Source organism: Rhinoraja longicauda, chromosome 7 (genome assembly GCF_053455715.1).
Source record: "Rhinoraja longicauda isolate Sanriku21f chromosome 7, sRhiLon1.1, whole genome shotgun sequence".
NCBI classification, from domain to species: domain Eukaryota; kingdom Metazoa; phylum Chordata; class Chondrichthyes; order Rajiformes; family Arhynchobatidae; genus Rhinoraja; species Rhinoraja longicauda.
The window spans coordinates 9,943,427-9,964,599 of NC_135959.1; the positions used below are offsets into that span (position 1 = coordinate 9,943,427).

Sequence of the window (21,173 nt, forward strand, 5' to 3'; positions counted from 1 at the left end):
ATGTAAAGGCATCCATGCAGGGGATGGTGGAGGAAAATATGCAGGAGATTTTCTTGATATGCTTAGATAGATAAAAGTGACAAAGGAAAGGCAGGACAGTGAGATTGGGTTGTTGGAGGTTAATGGTAGTCAGTCGTGTTAAAGCTTGGGGGGTGGGGGAGAAAGATACTTGTACCAAGGTAAAATCAAAAAGGGTAACATAATAAAGAACTGCTACCATGCAACACTTAAATTGCTGTAGCATTTATACTTTAGAACACAAGACACGAGCATTTATTAATGGCAGCTAAAGTTGCAAATTTCATTGCCCACCAGTTCTATTTCCCCCACTCCAAAGAGTACCATAAACAGAAAGAGATTGTAACATCTGCACCCTATTGGAGCCAGAGCTAAGTTTTGAAACCTGTTCCTTCCGTGCCACACAGCTGATCTTCATTACGTCATCCATCTATCTCTACCATTACCCATCAATACTAAACTGATGCTTTGGTTATTGTAGGGTGCAACTATTACAGTAATCTCTTGGATGTCTTATTTTGTAGGACCCTTCCAACCTGTTCCAGATTTTTTTTATCTTCGTTTATTGAATTCCTAGAGCTGGCTGCAACTGAAGTTAAAAAATATTGGTCTTTAGATACTTAATTTATCCATCTCTGTATTTGAAAATGTTTTTCCAGCAAAAAAATTGACTATTCTGTCAGTTATAACATTTTCTGCTTTTAATTCATGGAGGCATAAGGAAATGGTTTAGTATAGAGATACAGCGTGGAAACTCGCTAGGGTTTATTTATAGGAGTAAATTAGTGCATACCTGCACGTCTTTAGAATGTGGGAAGAAACTGGAGAACCGGAGGAAAACCCAGGCAGTCTCAGGGAGAATGTACAAACTTGGTACAGACAGCACCCGTGAGCAGGATCGAACCCAGGTCTCTGATCCTGCAAGGCAGCAACCCTATCGCTGCGTCACTACGCTGCCAAAGAAGTTTGAAGTTGATCACCACCGGTTCAGGAACAATTAATTTCCTGCAACTAGCAGGTTCATGTTAAAGTATTTTGTATTGGGGTCCAAAATCATAATGGCTCCTAAATCAATATGGCATGTTAGTTTATTTAAAGAAAATGGAAATCCTCCATTTAGAAGTCTACAATGAATCCATCATATATTACAAAAGGTGTTCTTGCTGTTCCATTCATGGGATTTAATACATTTAACTTTTACAGAAAGTAACTGTATTCCATTAACAAAAGATGTTGAGTGCTAAAAATAGAACCACATTATTGTACCATCTTTCCAGGAGCTTTATCTCAAGAAATAATTAGTTTTCATAAATTTCAACCTTGTGCAACTTTAGCTGCCATTAATAAATGCTCGTGTCTTGTGTTCTAAAGTATAAATGCTACAGCAATTTAAGTGTTGCATGGTAGCAGTTCTTTATTATGTTACCCTTTTTGATTTTACCTTGGTACAAGTATCTTTCTCCCCCACCCCCCAAGCTTTAACATGACTGACTACCATTAACCTCCAACAACCCAATCTCACTGTCCTGCCTTTCCTTTGTCACTTTTATCTATCTAAGCATATCAAGAAAATCTCCTGCATATTTTCCTCCACCATCCCCTGCATGGATGCCTTTACATCTTTGGAGTCCTTCATGGATCTCACATGCCTTAATCTTCTGGATCAGCCTATCATGAACGACCTTATTGAATGCTTTATTATCATTCAATGTGCAATATTCAGTACCCTACTCTTATGAATCATTCTTATCACCTCTTCAAAACACAATCAAATTTGCAAGTTATGACCTCCCCTGCATAATGCTATGCTGACTATCCCTAATGCCTTCCTTTTCCCAATGAGAGTTGATCCTATCTTCAACAATTCAAGTCAAGTTTATCATGTATACAAGTATAATGAGGTACAGGTAAATGAAAATCTTGCTTGAACATTGACTCAGACTATACATAAAACACAAAATTACACATTGTACACGACAGTTTTTTTTTTAAAAACAGTGCAAAACACAATTTGAAAACAATACCATGATAGTGTAAGAGGTACGAAAAGTTCTGTTGCCAAGCTAGGACTTGGGTTGTGGAGGTTGGTATGAGAATTTAATGGGTTGTTGCAAGATAGATGTTCCTGAATTTGGTGATGTGTGACTTCAGGCCCCTACCTCCAGCCTGACGGTCACAGTGAGAAGAGGGCATGGCCTGGATGTTGAGAATCCTTGATGATAGATGTTACCTTCCTGAGGCAGCATCTCATGTAGTTTGATGGTGGGAAGGGCTATGCTCGTGATGGACTGGGCTGAGCCAACAACTCTCTGCAGCCTCTTCTATTCCTGTGCATTGGAATTGCCAGGCCATGATGCAACTAGCCAGGATACTTTCTACAGTAAAAAAACTTTCTACTGGATCCTCGCTCTTACAAATATAAAAATTGTTATTAAGTCACATTTTCTAAAATTTATACTAAAATTTTCAAAATTATGTATGTAGCATTGTGTTCATAAGTCATAGGAGCAGAATTTGGGCATTCAGCCCATCCAGTCTACTCTGCCATTCAATCACATCTTCTTTCTAAATTTCATAAATTCCAAAACTGTTCCTGTGGATTGGATGCTCGCAATGTAACCCCACTATTTAGGAATGGCAGTTATAGATTTTCTCTCTATCCAATTCCAGTCACAGGAAAAAGTGCTGAAAACTAAAATGTAACAAAACATAACAAAAGAACTTGATAGGAATAATAGAATTGACCGCAACGTGTGTGTGTTTATCAGAGGAAACTCGTGTTAGATTTATCTGCTGGAGTTTTCTGAGGAAGTGACTATCAGAATAGGTAAAGAGGAGCCAAGGACGATAAAATGCATGGATTTTCAGAAAGTGTTTAATAAGATTCCCTACTGTTGGTTAGAAAACATGGAATTATAGTTAATACAAGACCAAGTGGACCGTTGGGCCCAAACGTCTCCTACATTGGTGCACCACCCTGTCCTCCCCCCCCCCCCCCCCCGTCTCCTCAACCCCTCCCATCTCCCTTCTCCCCCACGCCCCCCTTCTCTCCCCCTCCCCTCCTTTTAAACCTTAAAATGTGAATAACTTTAAAAATATAACACCGATTCTCCCCCCTCACCTCCCCCCTCTGATTGGCAGATGAGTTTTGACCTGAAACGGTGACAATTCCTTTCTTCCCCTTCACCACAGATCTTGCTTGACCTGCTGAGTTCCTCCATCAGATTTGTTGTTGCACCAGACCCTAGCATCTGCATCCTCTTCTGTCTCCGTACCCAGAATATTGTGTCTAACAAAAAAGGATATACTGGCCAGAGAAAAAATCTAACAAGGATTCATTAGACTATTTCTAGAGATGACAGAATTGTCATACAAGGAGAGGTTAAGTAAGTTGCAACAGTATTCTCTAGGGTTTACAAAAATAAGAGATCTCATTGATAACAGACAAAATTCTTAAATAGATGGTCAGTTGAGATACGATGAAGATATTTCCCATTATTGATGGGTGTTAGGTTGGAGACACAGATATGGGTAAGATGCTTCAGACCGAGATAAGGAACAACACTTCATTCAAGTGGTGAATCTGTGGAGGATTGGGAGAAGGCTCAGCCACTGTGTTCTTGGAAAATAGATATTGATAGGTTTGTGAAGGGATTAGGGGATAGTGTTAAGGGCCTGTCCCACAGGCGATTTTATGGCGACTAGGCTGTCGCCGACAGTTCTTCAGGGTGTTGTGAGGAGTCTTCAAAGAATCCTAGTGGATCTCGGCGTGTCGCTGAGAAATCAACTGGTATGACATTTCTCGGCGACAGCTGGCTTGTCACCAGGTATCGTTGCTTATTGCGGGTGCTTTCGCACGCTGTCCCCAGGTTTGCTAAGTTCTCTTAGATGCATTTAGAAGTACGTAATAATAAATTAAGTAAAGTCATTTGAAGATACCATAAAATACCTGTGTTTAACCAATTCATTTACCGTCAGGCCATTTGACAGGTAGATTGGAGGCGACAGTTTGACAGTCAGATAAGCGTGGGAATTTTCACGATGTTTATCGCCATCAGCGATTACATTTAAAGTAGGCCCCCAACCCAGATACGCAACCCAGAAACCAGATATGCATCTCCCGTACATTTTCAAAGAATGCCCACACTCCGCACAAAAATCCATTCAACCACTTTTTAAATTAAATTTAATAATATTGCTATTAGTAAACTGGAAGTCAATCCAGTTTATGCCTTGTTACCGTGAAGCTTAGTTTTCAAATAACCCGGACAAGATGTTGTATTTCAAAACTCTCAAGTAATTACCGACTTGTCAGTGATTTCAGCGAAAATTAGGACGCCAGAGAAGCATTGACAGCGTGGGAATTTTGCGATGTTTCCGAAGGCAGTGTAATCTCGACCTGACTCGTCATTGTCATAGGGTAAAAGAAAATTTCGGAGATCTGCTACGACTTTGACAGTCGTCTAAAAAATCGCCTAAGTGGGACAGGCCCTTTAGAAATAGCATTTGACCTGGAAGATGATAATGAATTGCAGAGCAGGCTCTGAGCCAGTTGCATTACAACTGGCCCTACCTGATGTTATGATGCAGAGACCTTTAAAGATATTTTAAAAACAGTGAATGGATAAGAACATGGTAAATGGTATACAATGTATGACTTAATCATCTACATTTAAGTTAAAAGTTGAAAAGTAGTCATTTTCCTATAAACAATGAAAGATTGAAAAGTGGTGTTCAAGAGAATGTGGGTCTTACTGCATACATATCAGTAGAAATTGCAGACATTTCAGATATGAGGATAGGTTTGATTTGTATTCCTCAGAGCAGAGGAGGCTGAGGGGGTCTGACAGAGATGTCCCAATTTATGACCACCATAGTAAAATCAGACGCATGGGTTTTAGATGAGGAGAAAGAATTAGATGAGTGCTGAGGAAAAGCTTTGGTTGTAATATGGAACACACTGCCCAAGACGGTGGTGGAAACTGCTACTCGTATAACATTCAAAGTATCTGGATGGGCCAAGGCACAGAGACTGCAGACTAAGTAAATGATATTAGTACATATGAATATTTGATGGTCAGCATGAGTGTACACCAGAGAGCCTGTTTCTATCACTATCACACTGAGGTTCAGCTACTAATTAGGAAACCAAAGGCAGCATTGGTCTTTATTGCAAGAAGATTTGAGTACAAAAATGTCTTGCTGCTATTGTACAGGGCTCTAGTGAAATTGCACCAGGAATTTTGTGTAAAAGTCTGATCTCAATTCCTAAAGAGCTGATATACTTGTGATAGAGTGCATTGAAGGATTACTGGAATGGGAACGCTTGTTCTTTGGGGAGAGATTGAGCAGGCTGGGTTTATTAAACACTTGGGTTTAGAAGAATAAGAAATGTTTCATTGATACATGCAACATTCTTACCTGGGTTGACAGGGTGGATGCAAGAGTGTTTAGAACCAAGGATTTCATTCTTAAAGAACAGGTTGCCGGTTCAGGTCTGTGAGAAATTCACTTAGAGATTGCTAAATATTGTTCAATTATTAGGAATGTTCAAGACAGAGATTAATATATTTTGTGGATGTGGGAACTGAAGGGAAATGGGGTTAGTAGAGGAAAGTAGTTCAAGGTAAAAGATCAGCTGTTATCCATATGAATGATGGAGCAGGCATGGAAGACGGATTGGGTTTCTTCCTGCTTTTAGATTTCTTAATATTTTGTCTGTAAGACAAGACATGGAGTACAAATAATGTAGCTTAATTGTACTTTACAATTTGGAAGATGCTATTAGGGAAAGTAAATTTGGGATCTTGGTGTATCGGTTGTGAAGTGATGACTTGTGGCCAAATTAAGGATTTTTGCGCACAAAATGTTTTTTGGAACCAATCAATGCTATGTCCATTGGATTCTATTTCTCAATTTGTCCTTTAGTCATTTTGTCTCAACCCAATTATATGAACAAAATAGAAAGATATTGGACTGCAGCATGTGGAAGCACTCCATTTAATCTATGGTAAAAGCTGTTGAACTGATGTCTGCCTGCCTCCTCGGTCTCATAAAATGCTGTGTCTTTTTGTAAGAAAGTTTATAGTAGCAAATGGGTATTGGAGATGGGCCAAATTCTATAAATTGCAAAATGTGTGTGTTAAATTGACCTTGGCATACTGTCTAGTCTTGTGCAGGTATTATTGCTTGTCAGTATAGAATGTTGCCAAGATTTCTGAATGCATTCACTCTCCCTCGATTTATTTGCTGGAAGAATTTTTAATTTGCGTGCAATATTTAGAAATGTGTCCACCAAAATAAAGGGATCAGTATGAGCAGTATGGAATTGTGGAATTGAACGCTGTGGCTGTAGAGTGGGATTGGATCATAATGCAAAATTATAGCATGAGAAGGAAATGGGGAATTTGGAGTAATTCACATAAAAGCACTTTGATATTTATATAGACATCACTAACAACCATTTTGCTACACTGATGATCGCAATTCACAATGAGATGAGTGACAATTTGATCATAGTGTTTTGGATGAAGAATGTTATCCAGATGACTTGCAGATTTTTTTCCAAGTAACAGGATATCATTTTTTTGGCAATCGCATTTATATTTCCTGTCAAATAAACTGATGTTATGTATTATTTTTCAATGGAGGAATATGATTTGTATGCACATGCAGTGTTGATGGAACTTTGGGTATTTGCCAATTGTCCCTTAAATCTGGAATACAAAATGCACCCAGTGCATGTGTCCTGAGCATCTCGATTCAAGAGTTGTAGGGAAGCTTCGCGATAACTCGTACAAGCCTTCTGAAAAGATTGTCTAAAATTGAAAGTTTGTGCATATAAAATGCTGCTTGTCCTTGCACTGTTTACTGTTTTGTATCTGTTTAGAGTCAGTCTCTTGAGTTGCAAATTGCTATCATAAAATTCAATTTAATCTGACGTGTTTGGGATTTTGGTACCGAAGTAGCAGATTGAGCAATAGGATGTTTCACACAGAGGGTGTTGTGTATATGGAATGAGTTTAGTTTATTATAGTGATATAACGCGGAAACAGGCCCTTCGGCCCACCGGGTCCACTCCGACCAGCGATCCCCGCATATTAACGCTAGGGACAATTTGTTCCATTTACAAAGCCAATTAACCTACATACCTATAGGTCTTTGGAGTGTGGGAGGAAACCAAAGATCTTGGAGAAAGCCCACGGGGAGAACATACAAATTCTGTGCAGACAGCACCCTTAGTCGGGATTGAACCCGGGTCTCCGGCGCTGCATTCGCTGTAAGGCAGCAACTCTACCGCTGCGCCACCATGACCACGTTAACTGCCTGGAGAAGTTGTAGAGTCGGGTACAGTTCTGACAGTTAAAATGCACTTGGGCAAGGGCATGGATGGCAAAGGTTTAGATTAATGTAGGCCAGCACAGGCAAGTTGGACCAGCTCAGTTAGGCGACTTGGTCATTATGGACGAGTTGAGCCGAAGGGACTGTATCCTTGCTATGTAGCTCTGATTCTGTTATTTTGATTAATGCTCCAAGATATACATTCCCAGCGTGTTTAAAAGGTGTGCATGCAACTGAACCATCTAAGTATAAAGAGAGTGTTCTGGAGAGTCAGATGCCAAGCAATTGGGATTCCCAAACAGTTGGATAACAGATCATTGATGTTTTACTTGGACTACTGTGATTCTTGAATTAAGCTAGCTGCTTAAGTTTTCCTCCTTTTCAAATGACAGCGTCACTCCTTTTTAAAATTTACATAACCAGATTCTTCCATCAATTCTTCAGCCAATTGAAAATTCTCATCTGCTCTTTGTGTTCAAGGTGTCTTCTTCACAATTCCCAAGGGGAGACAGCTAGTAGAGGTGCTGCCTCATAGCTCCAGCAACCTGAGGTCAATCCTGACCTCTGGTGCCATTTGTGTGGATTTTGAGTCAGTCATGCAGCACAGAAACAGGCCCTTTGGCCCAGCTTGCCCATGCCGACCAAGGCGCCCCATCTACACTAGTTCCACCTGCTCTTGTTTGGCCCATATCCATCTAAACCTTTTCATATCTACGTATCTGTCTAAATGCCTCTTAAATGCTGTTATTGTTTCTGCCTCAACTACCTCCTCCAGCAGCTCATCCCAAATACCCACCACCCTCTAAGTAATTCAATCTGCAAAAAAATGTATCTGAGCCAATACATTCTTCTCATGAATTTGTCATCTTTTGTAAGCTAATCTATTTCATATCTCATTGCCATATTAACAATTATTGTTGGCTGTGAAGAATATGCCACTCTACCCTCTGCTTCACTGTTCAACAAGATTATAGCTGATATTCTTCTTCAATGTCGTTTCCTGCAAACCTTTGGTTCCTCTCAACTAAAAATTGATTGATTTCAATGTTGAACAAAATCGGATAGAGCTTTCTCATTCCTCCAAGGTAGACCATTCTGTAGATTACCTGCCCTTTTGAATGAAGAAATATTTTGCATGTCAGTCCTAGATGGCCTCTTTGAGATTGACCAAAATGGCGGCACTGCCCTAGCAACTGCGGCTCACCTGCGGTCCATTTGTCTTTGTGTTTTTGTTGTTTTTTTTGTCTTAATTGTAGTTGTGATGTGGTGTTTTTGTGTTTGTGTACTATGTGTGTATGTGGGGGGGAGGGGGGGAACCGTAACATTGTAAATATGTGTCCCTTCCGAACGGAGACCCGACCTTTGTTTTCTGGGTGGTGTCTCCGTTCCTGCTGCGGCCTACCATCGGCCCAACTCCTGGAGCTGTCGGCCTCCAGGGCTCTGGTTCGCAGAGCCCGCGGATCGGACTTACCATCACCGGAGCCGGCCGTCTTCGGAGGCTGCGGGAGCGGCTGCGACTCGCCTTAGGCTCGGGCCGCGTGGATGCCGACATCGGGAGCTCCGGCAGCGGCAGCGGGTTCGCCCGCCCCGGATCGCGGGGCTTGGGGCGCGGACATTTCACCGTCCGGCGCGGCCTAAGATATGCCGCGGGATATTTCTCTGCTGGGCGGGGGCTTCAATGTCGGGAGCCACGACCGCCCCGACGTGCAGCAACAGCAGCAGCAGCAGCGTGTTCGCCCGCCCCGGATCGGACTTATCATCGGCGGAGCCGGCCGTCTTCGGAGGCTGCGGGAGCGGCTGCGACGCAACGCGCCTTGGGCTTGGCCCGCTGTGGACCGTCCGGTGCGGCCTGCAACCACAACAACCTGACTGCGGGCGAGGACAGCAGGAGAAGGGAAAGACATTGTGGCCTTCCATCACAGTGAGGAGAGGACTGGAGGAGACTCACTGTGATGGATGTTTCTTTGATGGATGTTTCTTTTTTGTGTGTTTTTGGGGTTGGGTAATTTGAATGCCTATTTAATGCTTTTATTGTTGGACTGTGTTTTTGGGGGTTTTGGGGTTGTGTAATTTGAATGCCTATTTAATGCTTTTATTGTTGGACTGTGTTTTGGGGGTTTTTGGGGTTGTGTAATTTGAATGCCTATTTAATGCTTTTATTGTTGGACTGTGTTTTGGGGTTGTGTAATTTTAATGCTTATTTAATGCTTTTATTGTTGGACTGTGGGTGACTGAATTTCGTCCAATATTGGATGACAAATAAAGCTATCTTGAATCTTGACTTCAAATTCTAGATTCCTCAGCCAGGGGAACCATTCTCCTGTCAAGCCCTTTTGGAATTTTCTTTACTTCAATGAGGTAACATTTCATTGTTGTAAACTGAGAGAAAAAGATTACTGAGTCTCTCCCCATGATAAATCTACCACCCCAGGAACCAATTTGATGGATCTTTGCTGTCTTTCCCTTTTCAGCAAATTTATCCCTTTTAAGGTAAGAACAAATGTACACACGATACTCAGATATGATCGCAACAAAGCTCTTTTTTTTAGTGCAGTATGACAGTCTTCCACTTGCATTAACAAAAGAGGCAAACATATTATTTGTTTTTCTTACTGTCTACTTCACTGGCAGGTTGGCTTTCAACAACTTGTGCTCAGGGGCACCTACAGTCCATTGACCATCAGCAGTACCCTAGCAGTCACTATTTAACATCTTCTGCTTAAGTTGACACCTGGATGTTAAACTAAACTGTAGTGTAAAATTGTTTTCCTGAGAATAAACTGAAGGGGATGATCAAAATTGCAGGCAGCCCAAATGAAATCAAAAGCAATCAAACTTGTTTTGTCTTTCTCCCTTTTGAAAATATTGGAGCAAAACGAGAAATTAGATTTACTTAGTTTAAAAGTTTAATTTGTGTCTTTTAACTGTTCTAACTAAGATCTTGCAATCTCAATAGTTTAGAAGCCTAATATGATGCAGAAAGTTTTTACAGCTGAACATCGCATCTACAAAATGATACTTCTGACAATGGGGTACTTACTTAGTACTGACAGGCATGCTACATTAGATTTTGTGTTCAACTCTTGACTCTTGTGTCCAAGATACAAACTCATGATGATAAAAATATGAGGTATGGTTCAGGTTTGTGACGATTCTAAGCATTTATCTTGCATTATTCCACAGAAGTCAACATGGATGGATAAAATCTATTCCAACCTAATTGTTTGTCCTATTAAGGTAACGTTTGATGTCTAAGTGGCTTGCTTTCTGTGTATGGATGAACTAAATGTTGGTTATTTATTTCTGATAGGTTCAAGCAAAGAAAGAGAGCCTCTTGCCTCCGACACAGAGCGAGTGCATTCCAAAATTTTATTTTCCTCAAGGGTGCCCTAAGAAAACTCTTAATGTAGATGCAGTAATTGCCAGAGTAGAAAATGCTTTTGTTGAGTTTGAGAATGAAAAAGCAACCTTGGAAGATATGGGGAAAATTGCTAAGGTAAGATTTTGTTTAGTAAGTTGCGTATTGTATCATTGGGTCCATTTCTAATTGTTTCATGAACAACTTTGTATAAGGAACTACTAAATATCGACGTTTACTATAATAAACGTTCTCCCCGTGACCTGCGTGGGTTTTCTCCGAGATCTTCGGTTTCCTCCCACACTCCAAAGACGTACAGGTATGTAGGTTAATTGGCTGAGTAAATGTAAAAATTGTCCCTAGTGGGTGTAGGATAGTGTTAATGTGCGGGGATCGCTGGACGGCACGGACTTGGTGGGCCGAAAAGGCCTGTTTCCGGCTGTATATATATGATATGATATGATATGATAAACAAAAATAACTAGATTCTGGAAATCTGAAACAAAAACAGATAACATTGGAAACATTCAAAGGAATGAATCCAACCGTGCTACATTAACTGTAAGGATTAGTATTTCTTTCAAAGTTTGGAGAATCTTTTTTATTAGCAAGGAATCTATAGGAATGGTCAAATCTAAAGTAACAACGTTGGGATATGCTATGAATATGAAAATAAATGGTATTAGTGAAGGCACCGACGTCTGTTCCGTAGCTCAACTCAGAATCAAATTTAGCAAGAAGTCACAAATGTTCTGGTTCACTTCAGACAAATGACAGGAATCGGCATTTGTGTAAGTGGGTGAAGTTGAGCTTATAGGACTTGATATTACAATCCCTACTATAATTGGCACCTTCTTAATATCTTGAGTGGGGGTAGGGGTAAAGACTTCATTGGGGTCATCAGGTGGGCACCCTCCTTTCTTGGTGTTTCGTTAATAGGCCCACGACACCTCCAGAGGGCTCAACAGCGACACCTGGCGTCCCGGGTGCGCTCCCCTCCGTTTTTACCCCTCTTGCTAGATAGATAAAGACCAAGGTCACTATTGGCAAATAATTTGAGCTAATTTCTTTTCATGAAAATTTGTGCATAGAACATGAAGTGATTGACACAGGTAGAATTACATGCCATTAGGTGGGGGGGGAGGTGGAGGAAGGGAGGGGTGGGGGGGGGGTGGTTGGAGGGGGGTGGGGGAGGAGGGGAGGGGGAGTGGTGGGGGGAAAGGGTAGGGGAGGAGTGGGGGTAGAATGTGGGGGGGGAGGGTAGTGGGGGTGGGGGGGACATGGACCATTGTGATTTGCTGTTGAAGACCACTGGAGCAAGTATGTCTTCAACGAAATTAGATATGAACAGTTTTAAATGAAACTCTTCATAACTTAGTCAAGCATTTTATGACCATTGTTCTTTTATTCAATACCAAGAGAATTGGGATGTGTAAGGAAAAAGCAAAATAGAAAAAACAAAACAAAACAATATTTTCTTTGTGTTATAAAAAGTATTTCTGTTCAATAACCTTTATAAATAGCAGAATATATTCATGATAGACCTGACATTGTACATGTAGTCCAAGAACTACAGACTGTTGGAAATAATAGTCTTTTCACACATGAATGTAGCGCAATGCGTATGCGCATTTGGCGTGCATAGTTTATTTTTGCTGAAAGGTTGCATTATGCGCCATATTATGAATTTTGATGCAAAATTTGTAAAATCAAATGTTGGGAGGTCTGAATCAAGCTTTTGATTAATAATTCAGGGGAGCTACAAGAATATGGTAGCGTGATAATCCTGTTCTTCCCCAAACACCAGGCACTGCACAGATCATCCTATTTGTTTTCTTTGGTATATTTATCCTCGCCCATTTTCTTCTATTCCTTTTTAAATGCTGGCCCCTTTGGATATCTTTGTCCTAGGAAGTGGCCAAGTGCTAAAATATTGAGTTCTAGTTCCACCAAGATGTTGAATGTGCAAGTATGTGCCTGACTATTTCTAGTTTTCTTTTAGGTTTGCCTTAGCTTTGTTTGTTTCTATTCCTATCAATCACTCATTGCCCCATTTGCCATTTCAACTTTAGTATTTCTTATTTACTGAATGGCATTTGTTTCTTTAAAAGGCATGTGACTGCCCTCTGTATTGGAAATCCCCATTGTTTTGCGCTGCTGGTGGAGAAAGAACTGGATATATATCTGTCCATAAGTTTATTGCAACATGGAGGAAGTAAGTGTTTTGTTCTTCTGCATTCTCCTCTCTCTTAATTGTAACTTGTAGTGCTGGGGTTGTTTTACTTTCTTTCCCTGGAAAACTTAGTGGTGAGGGTATCCATAACCCAGACTAGATCCAAGTAACCTTTCTGCACCAATATTTGCTGCCTATTTCATTGGTAATGAACTAAAATAAATTTGGGAGTCCACAATTGATTTTTCAATTTTAAGCTGTGTGGTTTTTGTCAGTGCAGCAACACTCTAAAAATATAAATGTTGCCTTTTGTGATGCAAGCATCTAATCATCTGTATTATGGTCAAGCTCAAAGAATCATGAGAACATTTGAAACTTCCAGTGTTGATTTTTCTTTGCTCTTGTGGGATGTAGTGTTTTTGAAGTTAAACTAACTTTCAACAGAGCTGGCTCACTTTTCTAACAGCCCAAAATTGCATGAAAATATATTTTAGTTTTATAACTTTTCACATTTCACAGCTCTTATCTGCTTATAATACCTCTAATTTATCTTTGCACAAATAGCTCATATGAAAGTTACAGCAGGGAGGTGGCCAATATTAATGGATAAAAACTGCATGAAACTGACAAACGTGACTTTAACTTTTTTAGAATCTTAGATTTGTTTCAATTTGTTACGAATATCTTGGGAAATACTTAAAAACAACACTTGTCTTAATCATATTGCTTATCATACGTGAATTATTATTTAAAGGAGAGCATTTTATTAATATTACCAAAATTAGATACATATTAATTTATGTGTCATTGTTATGCCCGCCTTTTCAGAGCAGATGATTGTTTTCGACTGTCAAAATTGTGTATCTGTGGCATTTGCACTGCTTAATTTAAGAATAGTGGCATTTAGTAAGTTCCTCTCTTTTGTCAAAAACTATTCCTCCGCTCTACTTCTGCTCAATCCACACTGTGGTGATCTGTGCCAGGGTTCTTTTGATCCCATGTTAAACCAGATAGTTTTTGCAGGCATTCAATCATGGATTTATTGAGTCCTAGCCAAATCTTATGCATGTGAGCTTTCTCTTGGATCTGTTGAAGGTCTTTATGAATGGAAAATCTAAAAGGATGGCTTTGGGAATTTTGGCATGAAATTTAGTATTGTTACAATCAGAGACTTTTAATATCACAACATGTGGAAATCAGTAATGCTTCTCTAGATCAAAACAAGTTAAGTTTAATAATTACTAGTCATAATTATATTATGTTAGTATCTTTGTCCAGAGAATAAATAAGAAATGTATACTTCCCCAATCTTTTTCCTTTAAAGTGACTTAATTTAACGTGACTTAATTTGATTGGAGTCACACTCCTATCCTTACACAATAAATCAAAGTTATTTGTTCATTTGTGGGGTCATATGCTCACTGTGGACATGGTTGGTAAGGCATTTATTGCCCTTGAGAATGAGGTAGTGAGGTGTCATCTTGAACTACCACAGTTCCTGTCAAACTACTGCCACAATGCTAATGAGAGTGAATTGCAGGATATAAATAAGTGACAATGAAGGAACCATAATTATATTTCTGCGTCAATATGTTGTGCAAATTGGAGGGGGATATATCCTATCCATCTATTGTCACATTTGTCAGAATAGTTTAGGTAACTGACTCCAGTGCATTTTGTAGACATTGAACACAGCGGCCACTATGCACCAGCAGAGGAGTGTGGTAGATGGGACATGAATCAAGTATGCTGCCTTGCTTTGGATGGTGTCAAAATTCTGGATTGCTGATAGATTGCATCTACCTACATTGGATATTCCATCGTCTTACTCCTTAAAAGACTAAAGACTGTCAGTAGTTGGTCCTTAGAACAGAATATCGAGCCTTCTAACTGGCACCTGTAGCCACAATATTTTGGTGACCGGTCCAGTTAAGTTTCTAGCCACGATGACATGGAAGATATGAGTCATAGGTCATTCTGCAGGGCATGACCATTGAATGTCAAGAGTTGTGTCGTTAAATCCTTGTGTTGGTGATTGTCTTTGCCTTGCATTCTTGTGGAACTGATGCTACTTGTCACCCATCAGCCTTTAGCTGAATATTGTCGGGGTCTTTCTGCATACTGACACGGAGTGCTTTGTGTACTGAGGAGATGCAAATAGAACTGAAAAGAGTGCAATCTACACTTCTGTGTTGATGATGAAAAGCAGATGGCAGGTGAAAAAAGGTGAGCTTGGATCACTGGCCTGGGGAACTCCTGCTGCGGTGTCCTGTGTCGACATCCAGGAACCACAGCCACCTTGTGTGAGGATACATCTTCAACCATTAATGTTATTCCCTTGGTGATCATTGACCAGTTTTGCCAGGGCTCATTGATACCATACTTGGGCAAATATTGTGGTCAAGGGCAGCCTCGCCTAACCTTTAGAATTGCTCTTTTCTCCTTCTTTGGACCAAAACATTGCGAGGTAAAATAAACTGGTCCTGGCCAAACTCAAAATTGACATTGGTGAGTGTGTCTGATGCATTCTGTACTGCTGAGTGACAGTGGAGTGCGCAGCAATCAGCTGAATTGGATTTGTCCTACCATTTGGACATGCCAATGTTGCATCTACACTATAATAACTTGACAAGAGGCATAGCTGGATCTGGACTATAAATCTCCATACCACAACCAGCATGTTATCCAGTCCCATAGACTTTGCTACACCCAGTGCCTTTGATCATTTCTTAATATAGCATTGACTGAATCAAATTGGCTAAAGATGAGCTTCTGTGGCAGTGACGATGTCTGGAGGAAGCAGAGAAGATTAATTGACTTGGCACTTCTGGCTGAATATAGATGTGATGAGCCAAATTGTTTTTATTTCTGTTCTATACTCTTGACTGCAGTCCAGCTTGTCAAATCGTTGTCTTGTGAACGTCTGAAAACCAAGGTTAAAAGAGGACAGCAGATGACTGTGTCATCATCCAAATAGCAGTATAGGGAATAGTATTTGTTTATTAATTCATGAGATTTGAAAAATACCACCATTTATTGTTAATCCATAAATAATTTCAGTTTACGCGTGCAGAATAATAACTTCATTTGGAGGGATATGCATCACGTGCAGGCAGAGGAGGTTAATTTAACTTGGCATCATGATCGACACTGACGTTGTGGGCTGAAACAGTCGCTCCTATGCTGTACCATTCTAAGTTCTATATTTGTTATTTATGCTCACTTTGTTTGGCGCATGGTTACTTTCATGAACATGGCCTTATCTTGCAACATTGCATCCAGCTGCCAAAAGCTTCCTATATCTGAAAAGAATGCAAATAATTAGTTTGTTTTGCCAGTTGACTGATGTAATTATTGAGGCCTCCATTGGAAATCTGTTTTTAAATTCTATGTGTTGAATATATCTTTCTTGTCAATCAGGATCTTGCAAAACTGCCATGATGATGCCTCTAAATTCGTACATCTTCTGTCAAAACCTGGATGCAACTACTTGGAGCAGGATGACTTCATTCCATTGATACAGGTGCACTGTTTTAACACATGATTTTCATGCTAATCTTTTGAGATTTTATTATTACTAATCTATGTAGTCAGACTATTTAACACGTTTTTTGAAAGTTGGCTAGAAATCAGTAAATAAAGTTTACTCCATAGATGTTTATTATTTCCCTGTATAGTACTTTGATAACATTCAGCACCATTTTTAAAAAATGCCTTAAGCTTTTGAATTCATTTCAAGTTGCTTGCCATACTCAAAACTGCTTCATTAATGATAAATTAAAGGCGAGAAGGGAGCAATAACTAACAGAACTAGCTTCTCTGATACTATATCAAATATTTTGGACTGTAAATTGGTTACATTTGCAACTGATATTTGGGACATCTGCATATTTATTCAACTAATAATAAAAGCAAACTGCATTCCAAGGGACTCATCACTTAGCCAAGGAATACCCAATTTTCAGAAGATGTATATTAAAATAAGGTTAAGGAAATTAATTCCCACTAACCCTTGTGGGGGAAGTATTAGGTGCATTTTATCAACTTTTTTGAAAGATTCTAACAGTCATCAACTATTACTAACCAAGCCCCACCTAGAACCTAAACTTGCAGCCCAGTCTGCATTTAAAAATGATCCTGAGTATGTGCTAAATTATTGGAAGTGACATTTTTAGAAACATTAAAACAAGGCACTGTTTGTTTAAAATAAACATGAAAGATCCACTTACTTGAAACTGATAAAGTTTGTTTTGGGTTAATTCTTCAATTTGCAGTAACTAAACATGTTATTTAAATATCATCATTGGTTGTGTGTGATACTTATTTTATTGTCTGAGCAGATTTGCCTATATCACAATCGTAGTGTATCATATTTAATTAATTGATTTTGTCTTGTCTATGAAATGCTTTGGATTGTCTTGTGGTATGAAAGATTCCTTAAATGCAAAATGTTCCACTTTGGTACATAAATTTAGACAAATTCCATATTTGATTATAAACCAACATGAATTGGTCTAACATTGGATGCATATAAAATGCTGTTTAATTTTAAGTTTTCTGATTATTAAAGGACAATGCAATGAAAGGGTCTTGTCAAGGTGTCGAAATTCTGTTTATTTTTATTAGTTCTTGGATGAAATACCTTTTTGGATGTGAATTTGTTTTCATTGAATAAAGATGTAGGGTATGATCTGTGGTGTAAAAAATAATATAATTCTCAATGCAAGAAGACAACTGAGCATACTTTAAAGCCTTGAGAAAAATTCTGATTAAAATTTTGCTTCCACTGCTTAGAATAATAAATATTATGGAATAATGGTTGATTCTGTGTAAATATTCTTCATCATAAAAGGAGAAAAGTAAACATTTGATTTTGGAACAAATGAAAACTGAAGATTGAACACTCCATGGGAGGCTGTGGCTGTGTGCAGAGAAAGCCAAAGGGCGTTTACACAGTGGGCATTAGCTGAATGTTGCATGTACTATTGGATAAATCGTCATGAAACATTTGTTGGGGGCATTTTATTTCAAGCTTTCACAATGCAGAAATGTCTTAGGTCACCTATCTGTCTATAAACCAACTATCCATCACTAATGCCATATATTCTTCTAGAAAATACTCCTTGCTCTTTGAGGCATTCCAGTGCAAATGATATGGTATAATGCAAAACATTCTACGCTATTAAATGTATGCTTTGTGTTTTCTTGTTCCTAAACTAAAGTTCAAAAGAAAGTGAATGAAATGTAACTGCAAAATGTGCAGAATAATAGGATCAGCAACTTTCTAAGAATAGATGCAAAAATTGTGTTTTGGGATACTTGTAAAAATTCCATCCTTGCTTTTCAAACAGCCCCTCCCTCACCTCCCCACCATTCCAAAGATACTTGATCATTAATATAGCCCTGCATTTGAGATTGAAAATGCATGTTGGATGGATTCTCGTGCCCATTATTGCCCCCATTTTGTCTTATACCTTTGTCACTTGTCAATATTTTGTAAGATGCGGATGCTGCCATCAAACCCGCAGTTGACAGGAAGAGTGTAGTAGTTATTTCAGTGAAATAATTAATTCTGGCATTTGATCTTTCTTTTTGCATCATGAGCCGGTGACATTTGATCTGACTCTTTTGATAAATGAAATAAAAATCTGTTCAGAGTGAAATCAATTTCTTTTGGTAACCCTTAAAGCATTGATTTATGTGTTCTATATATTGCTTCATTCAGGGTGGTTAGGTTTCTGAGTGAAGCCTCACCTTTACATTTAAAATGCATGGAAACAGTTTATAAGTAAACATACCATCTTAATCAATGCAACATTCAAGGTCAGATTTTTCCCTTGGCAATTTTTTAATGCAAAAGTTCAGTTTAGCCAAGTTTTTAGTTTTGAAGAAATAAGTAAACTATGCTGTTCACTGATCTGCAACAAAATGGAAATGGAGAAATCTACCTTCAACAGTCAATGTTAAGCTTATTTTGTGGGAGTGAAGGGGAGGATTAACTGGGTCTGGTGGCAAACTATCCTTCCCAAGTATTACATAATTGGTAATACCTTTTTAAAAAGTGTTCTATCTTCAATTTCTGCTTGTAAAAGAAGAAAGGCAGCCATAATGTAAGAATTCAGCTACAGTACAGTATCTGCATTTAACATGTGCATTGAGCTGTTTTCCAGGATGAGATGTAGGCTAATGCTCCCAACATTATTTTTTTTAATGCATCAGGTAATTTCCCTCTGAATAGACAAAGATATTGGAGAATTGCCATGCATTTCATTAAAAGATGACCTCTTAAAATTTAATGTTCTCAGCTTTTCTAAATGTTCCTTAATTTCCTCATTGGTTTCTCAAAACATTTTGATTGTATTAGATGATTATAAAGCAACTTGGCAAATAGCTTGTTAAAAACTCGAGTGATTGAATGGCTGATGGTTTCCTTTTGTAGGATGTGGTGAATGCACACCCTGGGTTAACGTTTCTCAGAGAAGCAACAGAATTTCACACTCGATACGTCACCACAGTAAGTGATGCTTTTGAACAGAGAACCATTTAAACTTGGCTTGTGTTTTTGTATCTGTTGCTTTCATCTGTATTAACTAGTGTTGTAGTATTTTTGGTTGCTTGTAACTTGAATCGCATGGATGTTCATGTTTACTTTTTGCATGTCACAAAGATGTTTTATAAAACCTGTGGTGTATCTTTTTAAAAAGACAGGACAGTAGGAAGAAATTAATCTTGACACCTCCTTTAAACGTTTAAATTTCACTACAAGTGCTCCCAATGTTTTATAAAACTCGAGTTTTCACTTTGCAAGAAGTCATATGAGTTATTGGTCTCAATGCTGTAGATCATCCACCACCCCAAGCTCATGGGTTATCTGCATGCTGGATCATCCAGTTTTCTTACAATGTGATTCAGGGCACATCAGGATCCTGGCATGTTGATGCGATGCATGACTTAGCCCAAGTACCCAGTTGCATGTCACAAGCTGAAAATTTGCAGCCACTCATGATGCCCTCTTGAACTCCAGTCCAAATAGATAGTGTGGAAGTGGCCAGCCTTCGGCGGAGTGAAAGTCCTGCAATTATGGGCTTCAATTGAAATTGCCAGTTGCCTACTTATGGACACACCCAGTCAGATCATTGCCAGAACATCTCCACATGAGAGTTTGTCTCATATTGAATGCCACAGGTTTGGCAGGTTCTGCTGGGGCAGACTGGGCAAGTAAGCACAGTTTATTTTATAGCCACAGAATACCAGTGATTGAGGTGATGAATGTTTGGGATGATAGATGTGGAGCTAATCAAACAGCTAGTTCTCTTGTAGATACTGCCTAAGAATTGTTTGGACTAAACTCGTCCAGGCAAGTGGAGGGTATTCCAGCATCCTCTTGACCTTTACCTTGGGAAGGCCCAAGTCATTTGTTGCTGGATATCCAGCCTCCGGCCTGCTCATGTAGCCATGGTAACGATGTGGTAGGACTGCTGAGATTCCATCTGATCCCTTGAGTGTGAGTTTGCTTAACTCTGTCCAGTACATGCTGAGTTTTGCTGCCGTTCTGTATTGCACCTTCACTAAAACTAGCACATTACCATTTTTAGGTATGCTAGGTGCCACTGTTGACCTGCCCATGCATATTGAGAACATGGAGTTTGGTTGCAATTTCCTTTAGCTTGCATTCTGTTGTTTTGTTTATTTAGTTGAAACATGTTTTGTTTCTGTTTTTGTTTTTCCCTACATTGTTCCGACACGTTTTTAAATGTAGAATTGGCCAAGACATGGAGGGTATTTTTCAATTTCATTTGTTATTTCCATATCGTTCACAGAGAACTTGGATTGTCTTGTCATTCTTCTATTCTGCAATAGATACTTTCCTGCATTGGATCTTATCGACCATTGTGTGCCACATTCTATTTCCACCTTAAATTAAATTGTTATCAAATGCTAATGATTTAATTTTTCTTTTTATTGCACAGGTCATACAGAGAATATTTTACACAGTAAACAGATCATGGACAGGACGTATAACATGTAGTGAAATTAGGAAAAGTAACCTTCTGCAGGTATTGCCTTCTATAACGTACACATGTGCTAGGTCCTCACTCGATCTTACTGATCTTTTCTACTTGTGCGGGTAAAGTATTTGAAATCTCAATATTTATGCAACCTCAAATCACATGAATTCAAGTATTTAACTCCATTAATCTTTTCTGACATTTTCATTTGTTTTTTAACAAGAGCTTCCATGAGGTTGCGTTTCCATAATTTGTCCCACATGAGAAACAGTTC

At 39.1% G+C, this 21,173-nt stretch overlaps 1 protein-coding gene across 3 annotated transcripts in view; it reads left to right on the plus strand.

Annotated features, from left to right (window-relative positions):
• The window catches only part of ppp2r3b (protein phosphatase 2, regulatory subunit B'', beta), a 72,485-nt gene that overhangs the window by 33,035 nt on the left and 18,277 nt on the right, over nucleotides 1-21,173 (plus strand). For all 3 annotated transcript variants that reach the window (XM_078402062.1, XM_078402065.1, XM_078402064.1), the window contains exons 3-7: nucleotides 10,670-10,855; nucleotides 12,829-12,932; nucleotides 16,311-16,413; nucleotides 19,330-19,404; nucleotides 20,861-20,947. In XM_078402062.1, coding sequence (XP_078258188.1) covers nucleotides 10,670-10,855; nucleotides 12,829-12,932; nucleotides 16,311-16,413; nucleotides 19,330-19,404; nucleotides 20,861-20,947 — 555 coding nt within the window. The remainder of the gene's footprint in view (nucleotides 1-10,669; nucleotides 10,856-12,828; nucleotides 12,933-16,310; nucleotides 16,414-19,329; nucleotides 19,405-20,860; nucleotides 20,948-21,173) is intronic.